Source organism: Neoarthrinium moseri (genome assembly GCF_022829205.1).
Source record: "Neoarthrinium moseri strain CBS 164.80 chromosome Unknown scaffold9_Wmoseri_CBS_16480, whole genome shotgun sequence".
Classification (NCBI taxonomy): Eukaryota; Fungi; Ascomycota; class Sordariomycetes; order Amphisphaeriales; family Apiosporaceae; genus Neoarthrinium; species Neoarthrinium moseri.
The window spans coordinates 49,065-73,853 of NW_026055123.1; the positions used below are offsets into that span (position 1 = coordinate 49,065).

General features: G+C 51.5%; 11 protein-coding genes across 11 annotated transcripts; 4 read left to right on the forward strand and 7 right to left on the reverse strand.

Moving 5' to 3' along the window:
- Window positions 1–450: 450 nt before the first annotated feature.
- On the forward strand, window positions 451–1,407 carry JN550_003604 (uncharacterized protein; the record flags this gene model as incomplete). Its single annotated transcript, XM_049315027.1, has 1 exon — window positions 451–1,407. One exon carries the CDS (start codon window positions 451–453, stop codon window positions 1,405–1,407), a length of 957 nt encoding a protein of 318 aa, XP_049174174.1.
- Window positions 1,408–1,532: 125 nt separating this feature from the next.
- Window positions 1,533–3,266, reverse strand: JN550_003605 (uncharacterized protein; the record flags this gene model as incomplete). The annotated part of the gene is made up of 4 exons (XM_049315028.1): window positions 1,533–1,818; window positions 1,932–2,253; window positions 2,308–3,032; window positions 3,088–3,266. The coding sequence occupies 4 exons, from the start codon at window positions 3,264–3,266 to the stop codon at window positions 1,533–1,535; spliced, it is 1,512 nt and encodes a 503-aa protein (XP_049174175.1).
- A 1,485-nt stretch (window positions 3,267–4,751) lies between these two features.
- On the reverse strand, window positions 4,752–5,898 carry JN550_003606 (uncharacterized protein; the record flags this gene model as incomplete). Its single annotated transcript, XM_049315029.1, has 3 exons — window positions 4,752–4,877; window positions 4,955–5,773; window positions 5,896–5,898. The coding sequence occupies 3 exons, from the start codon at window positions 5,896–5,898 to the stop codon at window positions 4,752–4,754; spliced, it is 948 nt and encodes a 315-aa protein (XP_049174176.1).
- Window positions 5,899–6,545: 647 nt separating this feature from the next.
- JN550_003607 (uncharacterized protein) lies at window positions 6,546–7,632 on the reverse strand (the record flags this gene model as incomplete). The annotated part of the gene is made up of 2 exons (XM_049315030.1): window positions 6,546–7,502; window positions 7,588–7,632. 2 exons carry the CDS (start codon window positions 7,630–7,632, stop codon window positions 6,546–6,548), a joined length of 1,002 nt encoding a protein of 333 aa, XP_049174177.1.
- Window positions 7,633–10,141: 2,509 nt separating this feature from the next.
- Window positions 10,142–10,873, reverse strand: JN550_003608 (uncharacterized protein; the record flags this gene model as incomplete). Its single annotated transcript, XM_049315031.1, has 1 exon — window positions 10,142–10,873. The coding sequence occupies one exon, from the start codon at window positions 10,871–10,873 to the stop codon at window positions 10,142–10,144; it is 732 nt and encodes a 243-aa protein (XP_049174178.1).
- Window positions 10,874–12,519: 1,646 nt separating this feature from the next.
- Window positions 12,520–13,698, forward strand: JN550_003609 (uncharacterized protein; the record flags this gene model as incomplete). The annotated part of the gene is made up of 1 exon (XM_049315032.1): window positions 12,520–13,698. One exon carries the CDS (start codon window positions 12,520–12,522, stop codon window positions 13,696–13,698), a length of 1,179 nt encoding a protein of 392 aa, XP_049174179.1.
- A 136-nt stretch (window positions 13,699–13,834) lies between these two features.
- On the reverse strand, window positions 13,835–15,070 carry JN550_003610 (uncharacterized protein; the record flags this gene model as incomplete). Its single annotated transcript, XM_049315033.1, has 1 exon — window positions 13,835–15,070. One exon carries the CDS (start codon window positions 15,068–15,070, stop codon window positions 13,835–13,837), a length of 1,236 nt encoding a protein of 411 aa, XP_049174180.1.
- Window positions 15,071–15,523: 453 nt separating this feature from the next.
- Window positions 15,524–17,525, forward strand: JN550_003611 (uncharacterized protein; the record flags this gene model as incomplete). The annotated part of the gene is made up of 3 exons (XM_049315034.1): window positions 15,524–16,483; window positions 16,586–16,872; window positions 16,922–17,525. The coding sequence occupies 3 exons, from the start codon at window positions 15,524–15,526 to the stop codon at window positions 17,523–17,525; spliced, it is 1,851 nt and encodes a 616-aa protein (XP_049174181.1).
- A 443-nt stretch (window positions 17,526–17,968) lies between these two features.
- JN550_003612 (uncharacterized protein) lies at window positions 17,969–18,931 on the reverse strand (the record flags this gene model as incomplete). The annotated part of the gene is made up of 1 exon (XM_049315036.1): window positions 17,969–18,931. The coding sequence occupies one exon, from the start codon at window positions 18,929–18,931 to the stop codon at window positions 17,969–17,971; it is 963 nt and encodes a 320-aa protein (XP_049174182.1).
- A 338-nt stretch (window positions 18,932–19,269) lies between these two features.
- On the forward strand, window positions 19,270–19,831 carry JN550_003613 (uncharacterized protein; the record flags this gene model as incomplete). Its single annotated transcript, XM_049315037.1, has 2 exons — window positions 19,270–19,273; window positions 19,362–19,831. 2 exons carry the CDS (start codon window positions 19,270–19,272, stop codon window positions 19,829–19,831), a joined length of 474 nt encoding a protein of 157 aa, XP_049174183.1.
- A 605-nt stretch (window positions 19,832–20,436) lies between these two features.
- Window positions 20,437–24,434, reverse strand: JN550_003614 (uncharacterized protein; the record flags this gene model as incomplete). The annotated part of the gene is made up of 5 exons (XM_049315038.1): window positions 20,437–20,663; window positions 20,724–20,838; window positions 20,885–21,263; window positions 21,316–24,309; window positions 24,373–24,434. 5 exons carry the CDS (start codon window positions 24,432–24,434, stop codon window positions 20,437–20,439), a joined length of 3,777 nt encoding a protein of 1,258 aa, XP_049174184.1.
- Between the last annotated feature and the right edge of the window lie 355 nt (window positions 24,435–24,789).

The window sequence follows — 24,789 nt, forward strand, 5'->3', positions numbered from 1 at the left end:
CCGGCGTGTCGCAACTTTCACTTCCTGTATATAAAATTGACGATAGATCTGTTCATTATTTCTACCAACACTGCTGGAAAGGTCGCGCGTAATGACCAACCTATGTGAAAGTGTAGCAATAAATCGGCTGTTCTTAGTATTCATGCTGGCCCATGCCAATGGTCCATCTTTTCCACGTTGAAATGCGTGCTTTAGCCTGTTTGCCACATATCGTGGAGTAGTTGATCCTGACGCCGATCCGTCTTATCCTTCATCACTTTCATTATCAATAGATTCTTAACACCGCCCTGATTAGAGCCTTGGTTACAATGTGAACGGAAGGCTGAGCAATTGACATTGAGTTTCGACTTGAACGTCATACTCGTAGGACTTCGCTTTTATAACAAAGCAAAGCAAAGCAAAGCACTACTAGTACCTTCCACCTCTGTATAACGACCATACACAGCGAAAATGGCACAGTATACGCTTTCTGAAGAGAACGTTAGGACTATACCTGATGGCTGGTTCCAAGCGTGCATCGATCGCATGTACGACGAGGACAATACTCTCCAAGCCATCCTCTCCTTGGAGGTCAAAGTGCTCCAGCCATTCCACAATGGCTCCATCTCAGCAGACGAAGCAGCCTACTCTATTACCCGTCCCATTACAGACTATTCAGTGCCCAAATTGAATACGTACTCAGACGGTTCTAGAGCACTGGCGCAGCTCTGGGCCCTGCTCATCGAAGCGCTCATCGAATGGCCATCCACACAGACACCACCTCTTGTTGCTCTTCTCATCCAGATCAAGAAAGCTCCGGGTCATATCCATCGCAGGGAAGCGAGAGATGAGGAAGAGAAGCCTCTGTGCTGGGATGATCTGCCGTATTTCACCCGCGTCTGGTCAGACAACCACTGGATGTCGCCGGGGCAGATTGCACGAAGATGTCCCGATGATGCTACTCTGCGCCGTGCGCGTGACCAATACATTAAACAGCAGGACGTGGAGGCCCAAATAGTCGCAGCGCAGCTCTTCACACAGGGACCGTTAGCATACCCGCGAGCCTTGCAATATGTTGTCCAAGCTCTCGAGTGGACCCCCGGGTCTGACGACCACCGACGCGCTCCAGACGATGCCTTGGCTGATGAGCAGATCAGACTTGACTTCCTGATACCGGCGTCTGGTCGGTGGATTACTCATTGTGGTCAGAGGCTGTATAATAGCTTGCATAGTAACGATATTCCGGGCTGGGATCCAAGGGATATCCCACGGTCGCCTGTATCATTTGGGAACCCACACGAACGTTGGACCTTCTGGGTAGAGAGGCTACTCAAGCTGTTAAAAGAAGAACAGGATGATGAGCTCAAGGAGGCAGCTGAAAGTGCCGTAAGGTACATGAGGACAATCGCAAATGGCCAAAACTTATAGAAAGGAACTTCTTCAGCATTTGCAACTCGCGATGCCCATCTTCGACGCCTTTTTCTCGTTCCTGTTACCTGCGTAACCTTTTTTGAGGAGCTAGTCTCGAGTCGTAGCCAATTCTTTGGACTGTGCTACAACTCAAGCTTCCCTACACCCAGGCACAGTTCATCTATAGCATCTTCTAACATTTTCTCGGTCTGGTTTGCCGGACTTAGGTGTCCACGCTCTCTGAGAAACTCTTCGCAATCGTTGAGTGTATCGATGGTCCGATCGTCAGCCATGCCGAATTCATCGATGCAACACTTGATACGTTTTTGCCCAGCTGCGATAGCGGCGTGCTCATTGCCCTGGGCACGGTACATTTCGAATTGTAGTTCATAGCATGACGTACGGTAGAAGGAAAAAACTTCGAGCCCACTAGAAAATGCATAGGTTAGCTGCGCCTCCTACAAGGTTCGAAAGACTTTGTCTGTCACGAGACCGAGCTTCATCCCGTCTCCCGGGTGTTCAAAAACTTTGAATCTTTGTACCTATCTTCTAGAGACAGAATATCCTGCGTCGTTCGCAACATTGCTGTCCAGTCGTCGTCCGAGTAGTACAGCCATGCAAGGTAATACTTGGCGCACAGGTATGGTTGAGACCGTTGCCTGCCCGATTCAATCAATCTTGAAACATTAGCTAGTATAGCAGCCACTGCAGTGTCCTTGTCTATGAGGTCGATGCGATATAGACGATAAAAGTTTTCGTTGACCATATTACAAAGAAGGTCGCTATGTGCTGGAAGATATTCGCGCATCAAGTTCATGTAGCCCTCCAGATACATACGACCGAATTCATAGACTTTGTTCGGTGCTAATTGGAATCCTGTTAGATATCAATACTATAGATGATTTTAGAGTGACGAACCAATGTTACACAAAATTCCCAAGAAAGTTGCAACTAGGTGATTTGAAGCTCTGTAGGCGGAGTTTGAATACGCTTGAAGGACTTGTGACCAATACGCGGCAAGATCAGGCAAATTTTGGTACACCTCCAGGGTTCGTCGAAATAGGTCGAGGAGAATCTCATACCGATAGCCCCTTAGGAATGCCTGATAGAGTAAGTGATTGCACCTTTCAAATATGCGATATGCCTGTCTGCGTTTCCCGCCGCGCATGAGCCGCAAGGCCGTGACAATGTAATTATTGCAGTTTAGGGCCTCCTTTCCATGGTCTTCGTGCTCTGAATCCAATTTCAAAGACACGAAATCGAAACTGCTTTCCAAACAGCAGCGCGTTACGTAAAAGCACTGCTCTTGCCATCGAAAGTCATGCGGAGAGCAGAGGGAGGAGTAAGCTAAGCCAGATGCATCCGTAAGTAATGCGGTGCCCGTTGTATTCGACTTCATCCTGAGCGGTGTTGGCCTTGCTGGACCGACCTGTGAAGCAACTGCAAGCCTTTTGCTGTCTCTCTCTTGTTTTCGGCGTAGGTATGTAGTTATTCTCTGCTGGCTGGCCTTGCGCCCACGCAACTCTGGGATTTGTGTATTATCCCCTTGAACGGAACCAGATTGTACATATCTCTCGACGTCGCTTGACCGAAGATTCTTGCGCAATCCCCACTGCTTGATTCGGTTTTTGTACATTTTGACACTGTTGTTTTCAGCAAATTGATTCCAAGTTTTGTATGGAAATGACCTGCGCTCACGTTGCTTTGAATCCATGTCGTGATTCCATGTATCTCATAACCTCATTCAAGGTCATATTCTTGCCTTCATACAGGTCTGTGATGACTGGGCGATGGACCTCCCAGTCTCTGGTGGAGGCAAAGGCGGCTTGAGGGCCTGCACTGGGCATGGTATGGGGGCGAGAAAACTGGAAGCTCATGATTCTGGAAGTATCCTGCTCTTGATCGACATGGGGACATAGCCAGGGGGGAAGATTGTAAAGCGGAATCGATCATTATATCTTCGGACCGGAGAGAACAATCTGTTGCTAGAAGGAGAGGGACGCAGGGCTGGATCATGCATTGACGCTCTCGACAGCCTAGTTTGTGACCTGCAAGGCGTTGGCACAATGCTAGTGGTTGGACTAACGATGAGACCATGGGCCTGATTAGCCTGGACTTGTTGGAGATGCAGCCACTCCTGCACGGCACCATTGACAAGACTTGGCAGAACCGGGATCTTTTGCGTGATGTTTAGATGAATACACAAATATTCATCTAGCGAGAGCTCAGTGAAGAGCGGTTCGTCCTAAGACACGCGCCCAGGCATCACATCTTGCCTGCAGCCATATATGTGGTTTTGATTCGTCGATTCCCAAGAATTTTGATCAAACCCCCTGCACGGAACTATTGACAACTTTTGGTGACTTTTGCGTAGTGCTTATATACATAAGAAAAAACACATGCCTCTGCGGGGGGGGGGGGGGGGGGGGGTTTATACATGGCGCTGTCATCGTTGACTTTCGCGAGGCGCTCATCCGTGATCTCAGCTTCTGTGGTGTAGATTTGACGATAGATGGTAGTCGGTTGGAGCATTCTCAGTAGGGAAATAAAGCCCACAAGTGCCACTCCGAGAGATAGCAAGAGGTTTACGGGCATCCATAATGTCGCGCACGCGTTACCGCAAGCCGATGGTTACCCCGCAGATCCTCCCTGCTATGCTTCATTAGAGCAAATAGACAGGAGGGACCTATGCATGCGGGTTTTTGTTACACCCGCCAGTATTTAAGTTGGACCGGCACACTCAGGTTCATCATACATAGCAAGATGTTATGTTTGTGTATTCGATGTCGACATGTAGCTTTCAAGACAACATGGTAAAGAGCCGTAAGGTCTTGTTTCTTACCTTAAGGAGACTACCAGACGAAGGGTAGAGGCTGCACCGGCGACGCAGGCATTTTGGTGGTGTATCACACTTAACTTATATTACACCGCCTTGAGAGGAACTCTGTAATTGATTCGCAGCCCAAGTGGCCAAAGATCTTACCGTAGAGAGACCGTTCGATTGGTTACATATATATATAAATCATTGTGCCCGGATTCAACTTCCTGGCACGTCGGAGAGCTTTGTCATTTAGAGAGGGTCATGAGTAGCCATGAATGGGTACCACGGTGCATTAGTCTATCGATTATACAAAAATACGGCCGCGCTTGGTTCGCGGCATGACACAAATTGAAGTGAGACCTGATACAACATTCTGGACCCACTAGCCGGAACGCCTTTAAAACATACGATGGGCAAGGGAAATCAAGCCTGGGTAGATGGGGTATAATCCAAACCGATGCAGTTGTAACTGAGATAGGAAAGAGAGCTGTGTGAAAGAGATGCATAGTCTGGGCCGTATCGGCCCCAATGTCAGCGTGGTCTAGCGGCTGAAGACGAACGCGTTGACTACATGGGTCGTGTTAAAGCCCTGTGATTCGAGAGATGCATTTTCCTTGAGAATCTTGCCCAGGTAGACGAGTTTGATCTTTCGGCTCTGAGCGTCCAGCTAAGTTGGTGTCAGCAGTTTGCTCGTATCAAGTGGATACTGCACCAAAAGCCTGGCTGTCACGAGTAGTAACTTACACGCGATTGGTATAGTATTTTCTGGGCAACCGAACGAACGCTGTCGTCTGGATCGATTTTGACAATGATATCACGCGCCGTTTCGCTGAGTCGTGCACGTATCTTGACTGTATTTTGAGACTCAACGGCTTTGCCTTTCTCTTCACGCTTGCGCAGGACCTCGTCGCTTTCTTCCCCGGCCCCGTCGTCATCGTCGACGTGGCCGCCCTTCTGGTCTTCGGCACGATCCTGTTCATCTGTCTCTGAAATGTTGACCGGATCCGTTACTATCCACTCGGGCAGGGGGTAGTAGTGACCGAGGGAATCGTATACGCCCTTGGCCAGGTCGCCGGTGGGTAGGGTGATCTCGGCAGCTCTCAGGATACTCTGCGCCGTGGCCAGCGCAGTGTCGCCCTCCGGGTCTCCCTCGGTTGTCGCACCGGGCTCGGCGTCGGATTGCCACATGACCTCGAGCGCGGCATGGACGGTCTGCCACACCTCTGCTCTTCCCGTGACCCGCGTGTCGAAGAACTCGGTCCTCTCCTTGTCAAGCTGCGCCCGGGTCCATGTTCTGTCGCTGCTGCACCACACATGACGTCGTAGTGGCTTATCGATGTGCTGATCTAGGGGCTGCTGGGAGCGCGATCGGCGACTCGATGCGCTGGTGGGCGAGGCGAGGGAGGCAGTCGGGTCGGACTGGACCACGGCCGGAGACCGGGTGCCGCTCTCTTCGGTGGCCGAGGCTTGCAGTCGGGGTGAGTTGATCGCGCGCGAGGAACCAGAAGGCGCTCCGCCAGGATACGGCGCATTGGGGCCGGCGGGAGTCGAGAAACAGCAACCCTATCGTGCGAAGACTGATCAGCGGTGGTTCCGCCAAGAGAGGTGATTGCGACCAGCGCTTGGCCCAAGTCCCGTGTGCGTCAGAGGGGGGGAGGGGGGCTGAGATAACACCGCTTACTTACCATGGTGGGCGATTCCTACACAAGCTATCGGGCGAGACACGGGCAATTCATGATAATAGATACTATAGAAGCAGCGACGCCCAACAAAGCCAGCCCGACGACAACAAGCAGCTAATCAGGGGGGAAGCCGACGGCAATGTGCGCGCGAAGTCGGGAAGAGTCTGGATGAGGCTGAAGCCGAGTCCACTTTATTTCTTCATCTTATTAGCGAGCCCCGCCGGATCGCCAAGCTAGCGGGAATAAGGTTGGCCAGCTTCGATTGCCATTAATAGAACCCACGATACCCTGACCCTTACCCAAGACAAGACTTTTTAGAGTTTTGACAGACAGAGATGGGACATGGGACATGGGATATGGGACATGGTGGAGGGGGAGGGGTCGGTCAGACAAGATGATAGAGGAGAAGTGCAATTCGGCTTATCAAGTTCCATCGTGTTTGGCATTTTGGAATTGCTCGATACTGGTTCATCAGCATAACCAGGTTTCAGGGATCGCTCCCTGGGCTTGCGGAAGGCCATGCTCGCATCTGCACATATAGCCGGAGAATACAACCCGGCATCGTGTCCCGCATCTGGCTTCACATGTGCTCGTGATTCACTGGCTGCTCCCGAAGCTACGGTTGCGCGGGATTGCTGCAGACACCCGTCGCCCTACCACAAAAACCCACGACATTTCTTGCTGCCGCACAGACAGACGGTCATGTCCTTCTTCATCTCCGGGTCAAACGCATCCTTGTCCGAGTCGTCCACGCCGTCCACGTAGTCAAAAGCCAGCTCGTCCCCCTTTGGTATGTCCTTGATGGCGAAGAGCGCCAGATCGTGGATGTGCTTGTCGGCATGGTCGCCGACCCTGGCAAAGATGCGCAGATTCGGGTCGCACGAGTGGTTGATGAACCGCGTCGGGCCCGACATGAACTCGCCGTCCACCTCGAGCGGCGGCCCACGCAGCCTCTCGTCGGGCGAGTCGGGATCGGAGAACTTGTCGAGCGCGAACAGGTAGACGTCCTTCCGCTGTGCAATGCCCGACTGTGCCCTGCGCAGGTCTGCCTCCTCGGGCGTGATGATCTCCCCCATGTACTTGTCGATGAACTGGCCCCGCTTGATATCTACCATGCTGCGCACTCCCCAGCCTCTGTTCTCGGTTCTGAAGATCTGTAGCGGGATCCGCCTGCCACGCTCGACAACTCGGTTCGGGCACTCCGGGCCGCAGGCGCATCCATCGTGACACTCGTAGATCGGGGCCCTGGACTCCAGCACGTCCGACCTCAGATGACCCCTCTTGGTGCCATGCGTATGGTATGCGTATATCTTCCGCCTGGGCGTACCATAGCCGTCGTCATCTCCCGAGTCGGACTCCTCGTCCATCTCTTGCAGGCAGTGGCACGTGTTGTACTGGCAGTCTTCGCCATCCTCGCAGTCGCAGCCGCTGCGGAACTCATCCCTAGCTGGTTCGACGCCGGGACCGTACACAGACTCGTCCGTGAACATGAAGTCGGTTTTGAGGACCGCATCGTCGACGGTGTTGACAATTGTGACGGGGAAGTCAGGGTGCGTCCTGAAGGAGCGAATTTGGCACCAGTGGCAGTCGGCCTTCTCTTCGTCGTTGCCCTGCCCGGAACGGTCGTCAGTGGAACCCCCCTTGACCTTGATCTTGACCTTGACACACGTAGCAGATGTTGATTGAGGTACGTACCTTTTTGCCGTGCTGGAAGAAATGCTCCTTGTTCCGTGCCGCCATTGTGATCCCTGTGCGTATTCTAGATGCGCCTGCTACTTCATGGCCATGGATGAATAGGAAGAGGGTGCGGCTCGGGATCGGTATCCCATGGCAGGTCGCTGATCAGCTCATCAAGAGTGAGCAATGTTCTTTGCGACACTATTCCCTTGTCGAGGCTCCTTCGAGGTGTTTGTCTACGAATTATGAATTAGTTGTCACCACATTGCTAGTCCACGCGCCAGGGAGACGCGTAAATTGGGCTCGCGAAATGGGATCCCTGTGGGGACGGATGCAATTCCGCACTTTCGCCTGCCACCAATGATGCCCACCCACTAGTCAAGCAGCCGCGGGTGCCCATCAACTTTTTCTCATACACAAGAGCATTGAGTTTACAGGCGGGTTTACAGAGGAATATTCAATTCTCCAGGCTGAGGACAAGAATCCTGCGCCATCACGGATACCCCCTGCATACACCATCTCAGAAATGTTGACCGACAGGTCCTAGCCTAGTGGGTACCGTCTGGGAGAAATAGAGCCTTCGCCCAGTTCACGACAGTGTCGAATACGTGGTGAAGTGCAACAACCACATCTCGCAGCCCATTAATGACCAAGGGACCCAAGGATTGAAAGCCATGCCAAGCCCAAGCGATTCCGGCCCCAACGGCCCACATTGCCCATAAAAGGGCATAAACCACAGCATATGCGGCGAGCACATACCCGCACATCCAGACTAAGAGGTATAGCGAACCGCAGATCGGAACCAGACCCCCGCAGTCCTCTGCCATGCACTTGTCGAGCCATGGCTCCTCCGCTGGGCCATGCCGCCTCAATCGACGTGCATTGGTGCCATAGAAGTTTGCTCTTGGTCGGTTCTCAGATCCACTTAAGAGCCTCTGGCGCTCTGCCTGGACTGAAGTCACACTCGAGCACGCGTGGCCATCGACAGAATCATTTGGGCTTCTATTGGATGGATGACTCGGTACAGTGCTTGCATATTCCATTGCGTTGTTGTTCATTTGTGGAGGGGCGATTGAAACCACGCATGGGACGTCAGGGTGTTCTTCCGTTGGAAGGAGGTTCTCCCCTGGATGGAGACTGCTTTCGGAGCGCCCCAGTGGTACAGAGCTGCCAATGGGTTGAGAAGAGCTCACCCTGGAGTCGAGTTCTGGGACGTTAAGTCCTGCGTAACATATCAACTCTTGATATGAGTGTTTATCGAGTACGAAGACCCTGCCCGTATTGCAGTATGGATGCAATGAACTCAATGGAACCCTATACTGCCTTCCAGTATTCACGTAGCTCTTCTTCCTCAGCTTCGCTTGATCCTCGAGGTACAGAAGTTTGCCATTATCGGGATGGAAGTTTGACGGTGCGATCGGCAGGTAATTTAATCGTGTATTCTTGCTGCGATACTTCGTGGCCAGGTCATTGTCATCCAGCGAGGTTATCTGGTAGTATCAGAAGGATAGCTTGCTGGCCCAACGGGGCAACTCACCAAGAAAATCCCTACCTCATCGCCCTGGACAAGAGGCGAAATGATTACCACGGGATGATTGTAGCAACCCTCGTCGAGGCCGAGATTCGCGTTCGTACAATCGCGTCGGGGAAGCCAAGCGATGTAGCCAGCCAGCTGTACTCCATTTGGAATAGACGTTAGGAGTTGTCGCCTCGGTGCAGATCGCAGATGGCTGGCTTGCGGCATCTTTCTAGGGTACTAGAGGTCTTGAATAAATCACGAATCTATAAGTTGCCTGTCAGTCCAATTCAAAGTCGAATGGTTATCATGACGATCTGATTCTATCAGGCGGCAGGATTTTTAACTTGGGCGCCTAAAGCTGGCCACGAGTTGCGGCCAACACCACTCATGCTACACTACAGCCTCCTTGCGAAACCTCAACGGTGCGGGCACCAACGAGGCGCCGAGATATTATGCATGCGTCCTCTCAAACAATTTATTCTAACAGGATACTGGACGCTATTTTTGGGATTTAGCGGCCCGCGCCCGGACTTGAGGTTTTGTCCGCTACTATGGTTCACACCAATATCACCTAACCGCGTTGTTTGCAATATCACAGAGCGGTTACGTTCCTGGTCAGCTCGAGTCATTACATGTAACTAAACTGGCAGCGACAACTCTTGAACACAAGTAATTTCTTACCAAGCTTAAACTATAGACTTTCAGTCTAACGCACTGTGCTCACTTCGACCAGATTATGCAAAATTTCTTGTTCATCACCAACCCTAGCAATTATAATTATCCAAAATGTGGGACACTCGCTGTCCATGAGGTGGTGTAAGCCTTAGGGGGAAGGAATAGCATGCAGCGCACCATCTCAACAATTAAAATACCTCTAGCAACCGTATAACCTGCTATAAAAAAGTAATACAGCTTATAAGGCACTCTTTCAAGCGTGCCGTCAAGCCTACTCTCAAACGATTTTGTCGCTTTTCCCAACGAGACAAGCTTGAGTAGCATGATGGACATCAACGACAACACTAGCATTGACACCACAGATGATATTCTCCAAAGCTATTGATCAGCCCCTGTTGGAAATATTGCATTCCAGGCCGCCGCATGGACGGCCCCGAATGGCAGCGCCAGCAATGCTCCGACGAACATGGAATCCGCCAGGGTTTCTGCAGCAGGCTCGTCATCGTGAGACAGGGATATATGGGACATTAGCTCTGCTCGAATGGATCGGCTGCGTGAAGTAAAATAAGAGGTTTTGGCTCGTAAGTTTTGTGCCAGTACGGAGCTGGGTTCCCTTTCGTTCTGATTGTCGGTGTGAATATTGGACAAGAAAAGGGGATTTGGTGAGTCCCTTCCAACATCAGCGTCATTTTGAGTCCGTGGCAACTGAATGACGGGCTGTGGTTGGAGGTGGAAATAGATTCTGGTGCCAATCTTGACTCCTTTGGGCTTCTTGAAGTAAAGGGACAGTGTCGCTATGGCAAGCATCGCAAAACCTGCTACCCCAACTGGAAGTTGGGCGACAGGCAGCTGGCGGACAAGCCTGGTGACAACACTGACCAGGAACCAAACAATCTGCCAAAGGGCGAGAACTTTCGCGAAGGTCCCAGCCTTGGCCTGGTCAAGAATCTCCTGTTCGGTGATAGGAGGTTCTGGAGGTAACAAACCGCGAGATATTGCGAAAGCGAGGCCCTCACGATCCAGGACTGTCTCCTCGCATTCACAGGGAGCTCCAGGAGATATGGCGTGCGCAGCCAATGGCCCAAGACAACATAGTCGAAACCCACCCATGTTCACGTAGTAGCAATGCGTCCTCGTCCACTGAGACATTCTGCAGAATGAATTAACAATCACAAAGACCACAAGGCCTTCCAACAGCTTCTCTTGTTGAATGCTCTCAGAAATACACCAGATGGAAATTTGAACGTACATTTTGTGCTCTATTAGTCCATTTAGTCTCTGCAATGCGGATGAGCACCAGCGCATTTCCTGTATTGCCCTTTGCACAATCAGCTCAGGAGCGAACAAGGCTACTGTTGCGACGCCTAGCTCAACTACTAAGCCCCTCGCATCGCGGTAGATTCGATTGTATAGCCACCACTTTTTGCACCACTTGCAATCGCATGGCGTTGCCGAAGTAGCCTTCGTGTCGGCTATCACGTCCAAGTGGAGCGCCGAATAGATTGAGGCGATCAGGGTCAAGATGCAGGGCCAGACAATGTCCAGCGTGGATCGTAAGGGCAGCGACGCGACATAGTTGACATGAGCATCGGGAGATGTGCAGTTAGGGGAAAAGGTGTTTAGCGCCATTGGCAACTGTCGCAACTCGTGGCGTTATCGATTGCTTGCGAGATCAAATCCAACACCCTTCTCGTTGCTCTCAAAGGCAGTACCTGAGCTTTGAAGCAAGACGCTGGAGTACAAAGGCGAAGCAAACGTAAAGTGGCCGACTGAACGATCAAGGCTGACTCGACAGGACCTCGCAGATATACATCTTTATGTGATACCAGTCAATGCACAAGCCGCCAACTCAGCCACTCTTGGCTTGGAAGCAAAAGGCGAGCAAGAATGATCATTGGCGTAGGGCTGTCGGTAGCTGCACAGTACGGCGCAGCCAAGCTCACTCATAGCCACAGAGGCGGTAGCAAATGGCAGAGGTTATGGATATGTTCCTGTCTAGGGACCGCTCACAGCCATGTTCAGCTTAATTCATTAATCTCGACTAAATCGGGGCAGACAAAATTTTGTGCGCAAGCAATGCTTTGTCGAACTTGCATTATGAGTTATTACTTGCAACCTCTGCTTACGAGCGATCCCGCTTTTGGGGCTGAGTTATCGATGCACAAGTCTCTGATTAAGTTAACATCACCTCCGGTAGGCTTAGTGAAGTCCGTACCAAAGCTTGATATATCTATAAGCAGACCAACTTGTCTAGTATGAAGCAGCAGGGTGCTTCGGATATTCCAATAGCTCTAGGTCAAAACACCATGGCCAACGTATCGAGGCTGCATTCGCACGGGCTAATTATCCCTCCAAATCTCCCCCACATAACCTCAAACCAATTTTTGATTAGACCGCCAGCATAAATCGGCGATAAGATTGCAGAAGCATCACGTATATTGAGACCCTGTGGTTTGTCGGACTTAACAGGCTTTATCACTGATGTACTAGGTAACATACCATAGCTAAAGTCTGACAACGGCTACTTCCGAGTGACACCCCGCAACAGCTAGTTGATCATGGAGAACTTAGGGATGCCTCAACTCTAGCACCTGTAAATCTTGTCAAATGTTAGACGTCGGATTTCCAACTCTTAACTCCGGAAACTCCATTTCAAATCTACAAATATTGGGGATATGTTTTTTGTTGCTACGTACTACATCTATGCCCATGCAGTCTTGGCACTGCATAGTCCCAGTTGTTCATAGTGGACCAGAATGGCCTCCAACACCGCGGCTCTACCCACGACCCACCGCGCTCTAGTGTTGCGTGACGTCAACATCGACCCGAAAGTCGAACAGGTGCCTGTACCAGAAGTACTTCCGGGCACCGCTCTTCTCCGCGTTCTAGCTTCGCCTATCATCTCGTACACTAAGGACGTCTTCCTCGGCAACAAGCGCGGTTATCCCTACCCATTGCCCCTGGTTCCAGGCGCTTCGGCAGTCTGCCGAGTGGCCGCCTTAGGACCGGACGCCACGAGCTTGGAGATCGGCCAGCTCGTTCAGTTCGACTGCCTTGTTCGTGCTCGGGACGCTCAGGATGGGCCAAAGCAGTTCCTAAGCGCGTTCTTTGACGGCTTTAGTGCCGCGAGCAAGAAATTGATGAGGGATGCCTTCCGCGATGGTACCTTTGCCGAGTACGTGCGGGTTCCCCTAGAGAACGTGTTCGTGTTGGATGAGTCTCGACTCTTGGGAAGTCCTGGCTCTGGAGGCTTGGGGCTTCAAGTCGAAGAACTGGGTGAGCTGGTAGCGTTGCCAGTGCCCTTTGGCGGTCTCAACGGTGTCGACTTGAAGCCCGGCGAGCTGGTGCTGATCAGTCCAGCGACGGGACCCTTTGGAGGAGCCGCGTGTATGGTTGCATTGGCTATGGGGGCCAAGGTGCTGGCTTGGGGCCGAGATGAGAAGAAGCTCGAGAACGTTCAGGGCATATCGGAGACAATCAGCCACGGTCGCTTTAGGGGTATGGTCAATGTAGTTAAGTTGTACAATGATCCGAGCAAGGACGCCGAAGCTATCAAAACTGCAGCAGGGGGTCGTCCGATCGATGTGTTCTTTGACATTTCCCCTCCGCAAGCTGCCGGATCAACTCATCTCAAGACAGGCATCCAGTCCTTACGACACAGTGGCAGAGTCAGTCTTATGGGAGGTTTGATGGGGGATGTTCCGCTACCCCACCACTTCATCATGCACAACGACATTACACTCAAGGGCAAATGGATGTACAGCCGCGATGACCTTCTGCTCTTGATCAAGATGGTGGAGACTGGCATTTTGAAAATCGGAAGAGAAGGCGGGTGCACAGTTGCTGGTATATTTGGTCTTGATGATTGGAAGCAGGCCTGGGACGTTGCTGAAGAGAAGGCCGGCCTTGGCGAGAAGGTCTTGATAAAACCTTAGCCACGAACTGCTGGAAAACGGCACCTTTCATTCCTCATTTCTCAAAGTAGGGAATCCTCCGTCAATTCAATGTCTTAGCATTGAGCGGAGTTAAGGTCTGACTCTAGAAACCCATTAAAAACTTGAGCTGGGAAGTCTACTGTACAGTGATAAGCATCTCCGTAAGTAGCTCGTCGGAACTAGCTATTTTAGGATCGGCTGCATTTATAGCTTCCTTCGCATCGTTTGGAGGGTATATCAGCTTCTGGTTGATATAGGTCTTCACCTTTTTCCCCACCTCTCCAGACACCTTCACTTCTCGCGCCCATCCACTAGTAACTACCGCACCGAAAGCTCCAAGGTCGAGACAAGTATTATACGCAGGCTGCGAGTATGCGATCATCGACTCGTCCAAAAGGTCAGCAGCCGCATTGTGTCCAGAGACACGACCCAGGATAAGGGCATGTTGACAGGACATCAGCGCATGGTGGCCGTCTGTGTCGACAAGAGCATATGCAGCGTCGCCGGTAGCGTATACCTGCTCGTTAGTGGGCACCCTAAGGTATTGGTCGACCTGAAGGCGACCGAGTGTATCTTTGGCTCCGGTGATTTGCTGCGTGAGAGGAGTCGCTCTCATCCCAGCGGTCCATACGGCTGTCATTGTTTTGATATACTCTCCGGATGCCAGATGCACCCCTGAAGCGTCGATTTCGGTTACAGGGCTGCCGAGTCTGACCTCAACCCCGAGAGCTTCTAGAGCTTGTCTGATGATGGGGCGGGGACCGGGACCAAGTTCAGGGCCCACCTCGTCTGCGCCTTCTACGAGGATGATCCGAGCGCCACTCTTCTCGCCAAGACGTTTCGGTAACTCGGTTGCTAACTCAAGTCCGGTGAATCCAGCACCGCATATTACGATAGTATTGCGAGATTGGCTTGGAGGAAACGTTGGAAGTCTGTCGAGATGGGACTCCAGTTTGGAAGCAGCGCTTATAGTATCTATATCGAACGCATGCTTCTGTATTCCGGCGACTGTCTGAGGCCGCACGACCTGGCTTCCAGCTGCGAGAATGAGGCGTTTGTATTCAATGCTAGCTTTGGTGCCTGTGGTGGATTGGAATTGAATAGTGTTGCCCGTAGTGTCGATGTTGTGAACGGTAGCTTGGATGAACTGGATGCCCGCTGAATCGAACAGGTCGCGTAGAGGATGGTTCATGGTAGCAACGTCCGCTTCGTACAACCTCGGTCGGATCGCCAAGAAAGGTTCAGGGGCAATAACAACGACTTGCAGATCTCGCTGTTTGTTGCTGAGGCTAATAAGACGCTTGGCGGCCAGGGCACTCCAAACCCCGGCGAAGCCAGCGCCTATGATGACTATATCTCTTTGAAGAGCCATTGTAGCTGCAATAGGATCGTGGTAGTTAAGATGAAAAGTTCTCGAAGAAATTGCAGGATACGATACGCAATTAAGCTTTGCCTAGTCGAAGGAAGACAACTTCAAGAAGAGTGACTGATCTGACTCGACTGAAAGATGCCGTACTAACGGGGTTTTATCATTTTCTTCTCCCCTATCAGAAACATGCTGTCTGGCTGAGAGTATGGTATCATTTCAGTAGCCTTAGATTGATGACCTCCTGCCCGGGTTGGCCGGAGATACCCAGACGGGCCGAGTTGCGGCCGGCGTGTCAATGTGGGGCCACAATACCCGCGCCCGTCCCGCCGAATACCCCAATACCCGACCCGAATACCCGCTAACTTCGTCCCCACTCCTCGCCAGAGTCTAGCCAAAGCTGACAAAGGTGGAAGACGACACACCATCTTGAACCTGCACTTCTTCTGGTAAAGCCGGATGGATCTACTAGATACCACAGCTGCACAACGAAGTAAAGCGACGCGCTCATCGTTAGCATGTCTACCTTGCCGCTCGCGCCATCTCAAGTGCGACGGCAAGCGCCCGCAATGTAGTCGTTGCATCGAGGTAGCAAAGCAATGCCATTATGCTCAGTCCCGACGTGGAGGGGCCCACCGATCGACCTTGGCAGAGCGACGCAGTCAAGCTGCAGTTGTTGATGGAGTTGCTTCTTTCGAAAATCTCCCAACGCCTCCGATATCCCACCTTCCACCTGCAGACCACCAGAACAACCAGGACCAGAGCCCTGCCTATCGACTGACAGATGCCAACCTGTTTAACATTCAGGATGAAGACCTCAGCACTCAGAGCTCAGGGACAGTCTCGCCGACAGCACCTCTGGAGCAATACTACAGCATCAAGGGAGACAAACTCATCGACGCATATTACCAGAATTTCCATAGATTCCATCCCATGGTGCTACCTCAACGGCACCTGATACGACTCTACCAAGATCGAGACCGGCAAGACAGCTTCATGCCCCTAATTGCAGTTTTACGTCTCATCGGTCAGTTATATGAATCACAGTTGTGGTCCACCGAGCTGCAGGAGTTCGTTGAGACCTGCTTCGGCCGAGCATCCCCAACCGATCCGGTCATGGCACAATGCCGGCTACTGTACTCCATAGTCCTATTCTGGCAGGACCACAAAGCCAAGTCGCAATCGGAATGGAAAGCTGCTGCCCAGCTGGCCCTCGATCTCGGGATGCCCCGACAAGAATTTGCAGTACAGCATGGAAGCGGAGACCCTGTCCTGACGGAGTGCTGGAGGAGGACATGGTGGATGCTCTTCACGATAGATGCCTACTATGCCGGAACATTAGGAACCAGGGAATTGACACTCGTGGGAGTCGAGGCGACTGTTGATTTACCTTGTAGGGAGCCTGAATACGAGACAGGTGTAAGTATTCCCAACCGCGCCGGTCAAGCCCAGGCGTGCATGGTTTACTTATTTTCATATTTTCCCCGCCGGTAATCAACAAACATCTGACAACGCAGGCAGGATATTCCACCGCCTAAGACTTTGGAAGACTTCAACTGCCGTGAATTTTTCCCCGATGCGGAATTTTCATCCTTCTCGTACCTCATAGGTGCTGTCAAATGCGCTGGCTCGGCAATCGCTATGACACCGCGTACTACGGACAAGCAGGCTTCTATCCATGTCATTCAAGATGCGGATGCCATGATTGATGGGTGGTTATTGCTGCTCCCAAAAGACAGGAAGCAGATTATGTCCCGATCAGGAGAAGTCGACGAGCTCATGTTCCAAGCGCACCTGGTGATCCATGTGTAAGTAGCTATTCCTTTACAATCCGGAACATTGAGCTGACTATTTAAGTGCTCTCGTTGGGTTGCATAGGCCATTGTCGGAACTGAGATTCAACGCTGTCGAAGGCCATTCAAGTTGTGCTCGAGAACCACGGCCAGACATGGCTGTGACTGAGCAAATCAGCGTTCATACTATCCGGGTGCTGCGATCAGTAGAGGCTCAGGTCCGCATTCTAGCACTTCCCGCCCGACCATTTAATCACAGTCCGTTCACCACTTGCATGGTGAGCGAAGGTATACTCGCGCTACTCTCCGCCTGCAACTTCTTGCTTAAGGGAAAGGAGTTGGGGATAGCAAGAGATCAGATCCGTATGATCATTGGATGCCTGAAGGCATTGGGCGAGATATGGTCTCGTACAGCAAGAAATGTATCGGAAATTCAATACATCGCTCGTCATGTATTTGGGTTACAGTCCAAGGGGACCAACGAGAACACCCCCAACTCCAGCGAAGGGAGGAATTCCTCGAGCGAAGAGATACAGCAGAGATCTGGGTCTGATGCCGAGACGCTAAGTAGTGACGCGTTCTGTTCCATGGATGCAATAGGTGATCTCTGTGGCTGGTTTAGTTCAGAAGATCTATCTAGAGAGCTTACGTGGTGGGCCAACGAATGAACATCATTTCCAGACATAGTCCCTACTCTCTCCAGATACTGACACGTGGGAGATTAAGTACTCTCTACAATTATGCTTTGCGTTTTATAATTCTGTGCCTCTAAATTTCCTTGTGCACGAAGGGTGTACCAGGTAAACGTGCCACTATTGTCAATTGGTGTAAAAAAATCTAGGGTCACGTTTACGGAAGCACTAGAACATACAACAGTACATTGCGGGATCACTTTGAAGAGGGTTGGGGTGGGTGGAAAGCTACGCTTCCAGTCGCCTTGTCTCGCTTGACGGCCATGAATCAAAAGTCACTTGAATACGTACTGCGTCGAGGACGCTGATGTTACTCCGATATCCATTGTCTATATCTCTGATTTAGAACCTACTACTAATCCTCTCAATATTAATTGATTGCCTTTCCAAGAGCATACGAACACTTTATCAGCCTCAACTTATGACTTTTCCGCGCCTTTAAGATCAATTACAGCCTTGTATCCTCTGTTTCTTCCTTGGGCATGCGACCACGCCTGGCTTGCTTCCTCAAATGGAAATGTTTTGATATTCAATGCCTTGACCACCCCAGTGTCAATAAATTCGAGGGCCTTCCTGAGCCTTTCACTGTTGGGCGAAACGACGAAGTAGATGTACTTCACGCCAGGCCGTCCAACAGACTCTGCGGCGGGACCTTTGCCAAAGGCCCAAGGTGGCGGTGGGTCTGCGACAGTGATAATTGTTCCACTGTCACTGATCGCTTCCCACGTTTTCGCCAGAATGTCGCCCCCGACTGTGTCGAAAATCACATCCACGCCCGTTGCTGCTTTCTCCCAGTCTTCAGTGTTGTAATCTAGCACGCTGTGTGCCCCCAGCCTTTTGAGGCTCTCGTGGTTCTGGCGCGAAGCTAGAGCAATTACTTCTGCCCCAGTGAGATGCGCTGCGAGCTGTGTGAAGATGCTGCCAACAGCACCAGATGCGCCAGTAACGAGGACTTTCATGCCTGACGTGATCTTGGCGTGATCTGTTATCGCCTCCCAGGCCGTGAGGAGAGGAATTGGCAGTGCCGCCGCCTCGGCATGCGAAATCGACGTCGGTTTCGACGTAACCTCATCGGCAGAGCATAAAGCGTACTCTGCCTGGCCCTCGCCTCGTTCGGCAGTGAGGAAGGCGGCAACCTCTTGGCCCACTTTGAGGGGTCCTACGTAGTCGGGCCCAGTTGAGGCGATGACACCGGATATCTCGTGTCCGGGTATGCGGCTAGGGGTGCGATATAGCTCGGGCCAAGTGACTTCGTCGCCAGTGATTCCGGCTGCATGGACTTGGATGAGCATTTCGGCAGCTCGGGGTGTTGGCTGGGGTAAGTCATTGTTGCATGATATGTGGGGAGACAAGGCATCTCCCATGACTTGGACTGCCTTCATAGTGGATGATGTGCCTCTATTATCCGCAATGGCTCTGCAGGAACCTTGATGATCTATAGAGGAGCCAGTACAGCTATATATGAACTGTTGGATTCTCAATGCGATTATTTGCCGTTGTCCGGGTATTGGGAAGCAGTAACTAAGCATATCCGGTTTAGCAGACCATCTACCAATGATTAGGTTCCAGGAGGAGGAACGGTTGGCTATCGGGTCGCTCGACTTCGGAGTGCGATGTGGCGAATAAGGTTACACAGCGCATAGCCTATTCGGCATTTGGGTGGGTCCGACGTGCTACGTAAAGCTACGCGCGCTATACCCGTAAGGGATATATAACGTGCATGGGTATGCTAAGAGTACCTTCTTCCGTTCACAACGTTTCTTAGATACGAACGAACCTGCAAAGGTCTCTCAAGCTCCGGTTTCATTATAGAATTTGCCTCAACTTTAGAAAACAACGATGGACCAATCGACCAAGCAGCAGGTGCAAGTTGCGCCGCTCCGCTTTATAGCAGAAACTCGACTGACATCGTCTTCTGCAGAACTCGCCCGCGAGAAAACATCAAGATCCTCTACGACTATGAGCTTGTGAACGCACCCGGAAAGTCGATAGTCGCCCTTGAGTTGGACTTTCCACCAAACGGGTTTACCCCGCCTCACCGGCACGGCGGTGCCACTGTGGTTGCGGTGGTAACCGAAGGGAGCATGTTGAGCGGTATGAATGGCAATCCCCCAAAGGTCTACAAGGTCGGAGAAAGTTTCATGGAACTGCCTGGTTGCCATCATACGGTAGGAGAGAATCATAGCAAAACGGAGCGCTTGAAGGCTATTGCAACATTCATTGTTGACACTGAAGTAGTCAGGTCGGGCTATGAGGGTCTCGTCGTTCTAGATGAGGAATAAGATCCACTGATTAATGCATTCGTTGCTTATCATCTAAGCCAGCGAGTTGGTAACCATTATCATTTTTACTCCTTGTATCATGCCCACAATGGATTGGTATTGGGTGAAATAACAGCCCTGCCTAAGTCCTTTGTTTGGAATGCCAACCCGTGCTCTGGCTGTCACACTTGTTACGCCCGCGAATATCGGTGTTGGTAAACTTCCTGGTAGGACCAGCCTTCGCATTGCCGCCATAACGAACAACTAAGAGTAACGACTTACCTCATCCGCACGAGGCAGTAGTGGGTGGCGGAGCCCCAGGTGGCTGCCCAACGGCCGGGAAAGTACCTACGGGATGGACAATGCAGGATGGTCGCCAAAAGGGTTGAGGGAGAACATGAGCTTGAAGTTAGTAAAACAGCGCGGGCGATACGTGCATGGTAGTTCAATCAACATCTTCGCCTGGTTTCACGTCCTGTCTCCTTTCGGACGCATACGACGATACTCACGTTCTACCATCCAGTAAGGTGATAGAGTGAATAGAAGCTATTGACGAGGGCATAAAGACCGGCCCGCGAGGATATATGGATGAAATCGTGAAAAACATGAGGATGGTAGTGCCAGACCTATGCCAAGTCTAACCCCTTGTCGCGTAGAAGCTCGGTTAGTTGATTCAGGCGCACTGGCTTTGGCAGGAAAAAGTCTACACCGCTACCAAAAGCTTCTTGCTGTACTTTGGTAGAGGCCATTCCTGTCAAAGCAACGATCAGCGAGCGAGGCAGCTGCCGCGCTTGCTCGAATTCCCGGATCCGTCTTGTTGCTTCCAGGCCGTCCATGACCGGCATGGAAATATCTGCAACTTGTTAGGCCATAAACTGAACAGATGATGTATAAATAAGACGAGTATGCATACCCATCAAGACACAACGAAAATGGCCTGGCGTGGAGGAGTAAGTTTGCAGTGCTTCCAGTCCATCATGCGCGATATCATATGGCCGTTTCATCTTCTTCATAAAGGCCGAGAGAATCTGTTTTCGTTAGATAGGCGCCTACATAGAAATGAGATTATCCTACCTGCAAGTTGATTTTGTTGTCATCAACGAGAAGAAAGTCAGTCAATGCCTGGCTACCATTAGAGTCTGTCTCAGGGTCTGAATTTGTTGCATGGGTTTGCGTTGCTGCTATTGCCGGGTGCACACTTCCAGATTCATTATGGTCTTTTGTTGGCTGGTCAGCTACAGTATCGACCAAAGGATTGAGTGGTAAGGTCAGTATTGGTTGAGATGGACTGCTGCTGTGCGGTCCTCGGTTTGTAGACGAAGCTGGATCGACCGCGGATGGCTCTGAACTAGGGGTGGCAATGGCATTTGCAGGCACCGTGAAAGAGGTCGTAAACTTCTTCCATCGTTCCATTGCTAGAAGTAATGCTTTCGAGAGTTTGTGAGGACCGATTCTACATCAATGTCAGTAACATTGAGTACACATGGCAGCCAATGCACACTTACGGTTGTGCGATAAACTCAACAGAGTCAGTGCTTGACTCAAGTCTATATTTTTGTGATAGACCACGTGCAACGGTCCCATTTTGGCATACAACCACGATAGGGGGTAACAGGCGAGGAGACTTCTGTACGATTTCATCTAGGGAGAGGTCGCTGCAGATGATGCAATCTGGTCGAGTTTCTTCGGAGTCTTCTGGAACAATTTCTAATTGAAGCCAGGTTTGGCACGAGGTCGCCAAAAGTTGTCGTTCAATAGGCGCAGGACAATGAGGAAGACCGGAGGTGTCTGGGCTCTCCTTGAATCCGCGAAGGCTTACCCGCAACCCCTTCAAGCAGGCAACACTGGATCCCAGACTACCAGAGTGTTCGGCAGCAGTCTCCGCCGGTGCGGGTGGGAGCGGCACCGTGACTTCGATACTTGTTCCACGACCTAATTGGCTTTCAACTGCAATAGAACCTTTCAGCAGTGTGATGATCTGTTGTATGAGGCTTAGACCCAAGCCTGTTCCTGGTTGCAGACTGTCCTCTTGACTGAAAGGGGTAAAGAGCTTATCGCGAAGGAAATCCGGTCCTATACCCTTACCCGAATCAGTCACCGTAAGTTTCAGGTTCGTCTGGTAGCGATTGCGTTTGAGCGGCACTTTTATCTGTCTCATCTTAACAATGATGTAACCGGTGTCCGTGTATTTCATTGAGTTGCCGAGAATGTTCATGATAATTCGCCGAAGGCCGCCAGGCTGAATGTGGCGCGTCCACTTCACATTGGCGTCGATATCGAGATAAATAGACACGGCGCCGTTCGAAGCTCGTACCGCGCCCTGATCCGCCTGGTATGTGAAGGAACCCTGGTTGTACAACGATTCTTGAGAATGTGCTTGACTGGACTGGTCTCTTCGCGAATGGCCATAGTTAAACCCAGCATGGACGCTCTCAACTGTCTCTTCAATCAAAACACTGAGGTCGACGTCTATCGCCAGGGGGGTCATTTTGGACTCAAAGGACTGTTGTTGATCCTTCAGTTGTCTGTTGCCATGCTTCCTGTTCTTCTTCTGGGCCTTGGCTGACTGGACGAACCTGTTTAGCTTACTGAAATCTAAGAGGTGTTCGATAACATCTAGTAAGGTGCGGCCGCAGGATTCCATGGAGTGTAAGGTATCACCTTGGAAAGCATCGACTTCGGTTTCCTGCATCAGATCGATACCTGCCAAGACGCCGTGTAGGGGCGACCTCAATTCATGACTGAGAGAGCCAAGTAGATCGGACTTCATTTTTTCGGAGTTTGCAGCCTCCAAGCGACTTATTTCGGCCATGATAGTCGCACCAAAGGCGCGCAGATAACTGATTTCCTTCTCAACTGAGAAAATCCGGTCTGGGCTCTTTGTCCACACGAACGCGGTCGCGTGCCACTTTTCTCGCACAGGATCCCAAAGGGGAACCATCGCTATACTACGGGCCCCCTTGAGTACAGACGTGAGGACAGCACTCTCCGACTGTCGGGACTGTGTAACTTTGCGTTTGCGCTCCTGAAGTGACACCTGTGACGAGGTTGCATCGGGGTCTGATACATGAGTCGGATCTTCTTCCGAGTCACCAGAGACAATATCACCTTCGTTGTCAAAGGTGAATGTCTTGCCAGTTGGATATCGTCGGATAAGAGTTCTTAGGAAGTTTTGCGAAATGTTGAGTTGATAATTGTCGTTGACTTTGCCATCAACACTCGATGCATCGGATGTTGAAAACCCGATGATCTTGCAAAATTTCTGTTCTGGCTCCTCCTTCTTGCCTTGATCGCCTTCGCTGCCAGACCCATCAGGTTGCGAGTCTGAGCTGGTGGTTTCGCTGCCACCATCTTTCGGTACTAGACCACCAAAAGTATCAACCATCGCATCTAAGAAGGCAACGCCTTCCACCTCGATGGACTCTCGGATGATATTAGATGCCCTTCCAAATGTCTCCCTGAACTCCACAGTGTGTAGTTCGTCAGCGAAGGACTTGGCAGCAATACTCGTGACTGATCCACCTGAGTGAAGAGTAAACTTGGTCAATGCAGTAGTTTCATCCGTCGCAGAACGAGTGTCCTGGCCACTAGAACCGCCTTCTCTAGCATCACGTAGCGGAGGAGACGGCGAAGGATTGTCCCCTTTACTCTCTCGCTCTGACGCCGAGGCTGGCTTTTGAAAAGGTGGTATAGTGGCATTATTGGCCATGGCACGTGAAACCCCCTCGGCGGTCTTGTTTAAAGACAGGTCTCGATCGGCATTCGCCTGCTGGATGAGTTGTTGGTTCGAGTTCAACTTCCCTTCAACACTATTTTGTTCAAAGGCAGCTGGATTTGTACCTCGCCAAAGATTCGACATGGTCGATCTGCCCTCGACGAAGCTACCAATTCCTCGGACCATTCTTTCGCTCCTCCCAGAGCTCTCGGCGGACCTTCGCAGCTCTAGGTGGCTCATCACAGCCTGTGACATCAACCGCATGAACTCGATTTGGAGCGGATCCAGTCCGTCTCGTGGCTTATCATCGAAAATACCATATGCGCCAATGTGTATTCCTCTGGACGTCCGCAAGGGCACGCCGGCATAAAATCGGTTGCGCGGTGAACCCAAGACATGGGCCTCGCCCTGGAAGCGCGGATCCTTGGTCAAGTCGGGAATGACAGACACGGGCAAGGCAGTAGACAAGGCGTTCGGTCGTTCGGTCGACTGTTCCACGTCTGTGGTCAGGAGGTGGCCGCAAACGCTGGATGATCGAGGAATAGCAGTGCAGCCGAGCCAGAGCTCGTCCGGCTGGCTAGCATTGGGAGTAAGGGCAGAGGAGGGCGTAGCCTCTGCAACTACGTATTGGTTTCTTTGGTCGAAGATGGAAATGAGGCAACGTGCGGCCCCTAGCCTAAGCACACCGAGTTGCGCAAAGGCAGTAAGACCGCAGTCGCCAGATGACGTAGATGCTAGAGCAGAGGCTTGTTTCGGGGAGGCCGCAGCGTCTGCGAGATGGCAGCTTTGTCACAAGTCAGCTTCGGGGGATGTGTCGCTGTTCGAACCACAGTTGCGCACTACGTACAAAACCGTGGCATATTTGAGGGCTTCTCTTTCGCGCGCCGCCTCGGACACAATCTTTGCCATCTAAGCAACGTTGAGCAAGCGTTGAGGGGCTCCTTGGCTTCTCGTCATGCACGCAGGAACGCGGGAGCGGGGGCGGGTTGAAAGTTGTTGTTGGATCGATACATAAAGTGGACGGCTTCATGGGATTCATGGCTGTCCGCAGAACAATGCCATGCCTTGAAGAGAGCCTTCAGTGATCGGCAACTAGTGCCTAGGTCTAGACCTACAACAGACCGCCTGAGAGGGGGGCAGACCCACTACTTTAGTTGATTTACTCATGTGTCCAGGGATTGAAGAGGGCCTCACAGGCAGCAGGGACACTCAATGCCCTGTCGCCGTCAAGAATCGAACTCGATACGGTACTCAAGCCCACGGG